Genomic DNA, 1,901 nt, shown 5'->3' with positions numbered 1-1,901 from the left:
GGGGTAGGAGGGAGAGGGAAAGGGGAATCTTTTGTTTGCAGGGCATTGAGTTTATGCTAATGGTGGTGGAATATTTTAGAAAAAGATAGCAATAATGGTGGCACAAGATGAAAAATGTCATCAATGTCCCTGAGCTATAAATGTAGAAGTTGTTATGTTGGCGAATATCTTGTTGTGTATGTTTTTTTTCCACAATAAAAGTAAAAAAGCAAACAAACAAAAAAGATCGATCATGAAATTCTCCATAATGACACACTTACCTGAACTTTGCATTTCAATTTTTTTGGATATTCCTGACACTGATTTCGGAATGGACTGTTTCCGATCTTTCTTCTTCTGAGAATCATCGTCTAGTCTGTTTTTGCCAATAAGTGAAATTTCACCTACAACATATAGGTTTAAGATGTCAGTCTTTAGTTTACCTGTGTTTTATTGACTATGCAAAGTCATTAAAGGTAGGATCATAACAGATTTTGGACAAAATTGCAAAGAATGGGAATTCCAGAATATTTATTTGTGCTCATGCAGAACATGTATACAGACCAAGCAGTAGTTATTTGAACGGAACAAGAGGATATTGTATTATTTAAAATGAGGGAGAAAAAAAAAAGCCCACTACTGTCCAGTCAGATCTGACTTATAGCAAAATCTTCTTGGGTTTCCAAGGCAGCATCACTATGGAAGTAGATTGCCCGATCTTCCTTCTGAGGAGTGGCTCATGGGTTTTAACTGCCAGCCTTCTAGTTACTAGCCAAATGGCTTAGGCACTATACACCCTGAGCTCCTAAAATGAGGAAAGGTGCATCAAAGTTGTATCCTTTCACCACGCTTATTCAATTTGTATGGTGAGTAAATAATGTGATATGATGGAATATATGAAGATGAACATGGAACCAGGATTTCAGGAAAAATCATTAAGAACCGGAAATATGGATGACACAACCTTGCTTGCTGAAGTGAAGAGGACTTGAAGGACTTAGTGAAGAAGATCAGAGACTTCGGCCATCAGTATGGATTACACCTCATCATAAAGAAAACAAAATTCTCCACAACCTAATACATGAGCAACATCATGATAAATGCAGAAAATATTGAAGTTGTCAAGGATTTCATTTTACTTGAATCCTCAATCATTGCCCATGGAAGCAGCAATTAAGAAATCAAACTATGTATTGCATTGGGCAATCTGCTGCAAAACATCTCTTGAAAGTGTTAAAAAGCAAACATTTCACTTTGAGACTTAAGTGTGCCTGACCCAAGGCATGGTATTTTGAATCTCCTCATATGTATGTGAAACCCGGATAATGAATAAGGAAGACTGAAGGACAATTGATGCCTTTGAAATAGGATGTTGGTGAAGAATATGGAATATATATTGGACTGCTAACAGAATGAACAGATCTGCCTTGGAAGAAGTACAGTCAGAATGTTTCATAGACGCAAGGATGACAAAACTTCAGACATGTTATCAGGAGAGATTAGTCCCTGGAGAAGGACATCATGCTTAGAAAAGTATACTGCTAGCCAAAAAGAGGAAGACTTTCAACAATATGAATTGACATAGGGACTGCAACAACAGGCTCAAAAATAACAATGAATGTGAGGGTGGCACAGGACTGGGCAGTGTTTTGTCCTATCATACATAGGTGTCACTAATAGTCAGAACCTACTCAACATACCTCAAAATAAAAACAAGAGTTTTCTAAAATGAAGAAAGAATCTCATTTATTAGAGTCAATCTGATGGTGTAGATTGAACTGTGCCTCCCATTCCAAAGATGTGTTGAATTCCTTGTCCTTATACCCGTGGACTGGAGCTTTGGTGATGCAGTGATTAAAGCATTAGGATGTTAAGCAAAATGGTGGAGGTCCGAACCGACAAGCCATTTCTCAGTAAAAAGA

The 1,901-nt window shown here is 37.5% G+C and overlaps 1 protein-coding gene across 1 annotated transcript in view; it reads right to left on the bottom strand.

Annotated features, from left to right (window-relative positions):
* The window catches only part of LOC103212728 (cilia- and flagella-associated protein 47), a gene marked incomplete at its 5' end in the record, with an annotated part of 285,428 nt that overhangs the window by 128,687 nt on the left and 154,840 nt on the right, over positions 1-1,901 (bottom strand). Inside the window, one exon of the mRNA XM_007958686.2 lies at positions 261-383. Within this exon, the coding sequence (XP_007956877.2) occupies positions 261-383 (123 nt within the window). The remainder of the gene's footprint in view (positions 1-260; positions 384-1,901) is intronic.

Source organism: Orycteropus afer, unplaced genomic scaffold (assembly GCF_000298275.1).
Source record: "Orycteropus afer afer isolate SDZICR_OR568_19922 unplaced genomic scaffold, OryAfe1.0 scaffold01079, whole genome shotgun sequence".
Classification (NCBI taxonomy): Eukaryota; Metazoa; Chordata; class Mammalia; order Tubulidentata; family Orycteropodidae; genus Orycteropus; species Orycteropus afer.
This window is presented reverse-complemented; position numbering and strand designations above follow the sequence as displayed.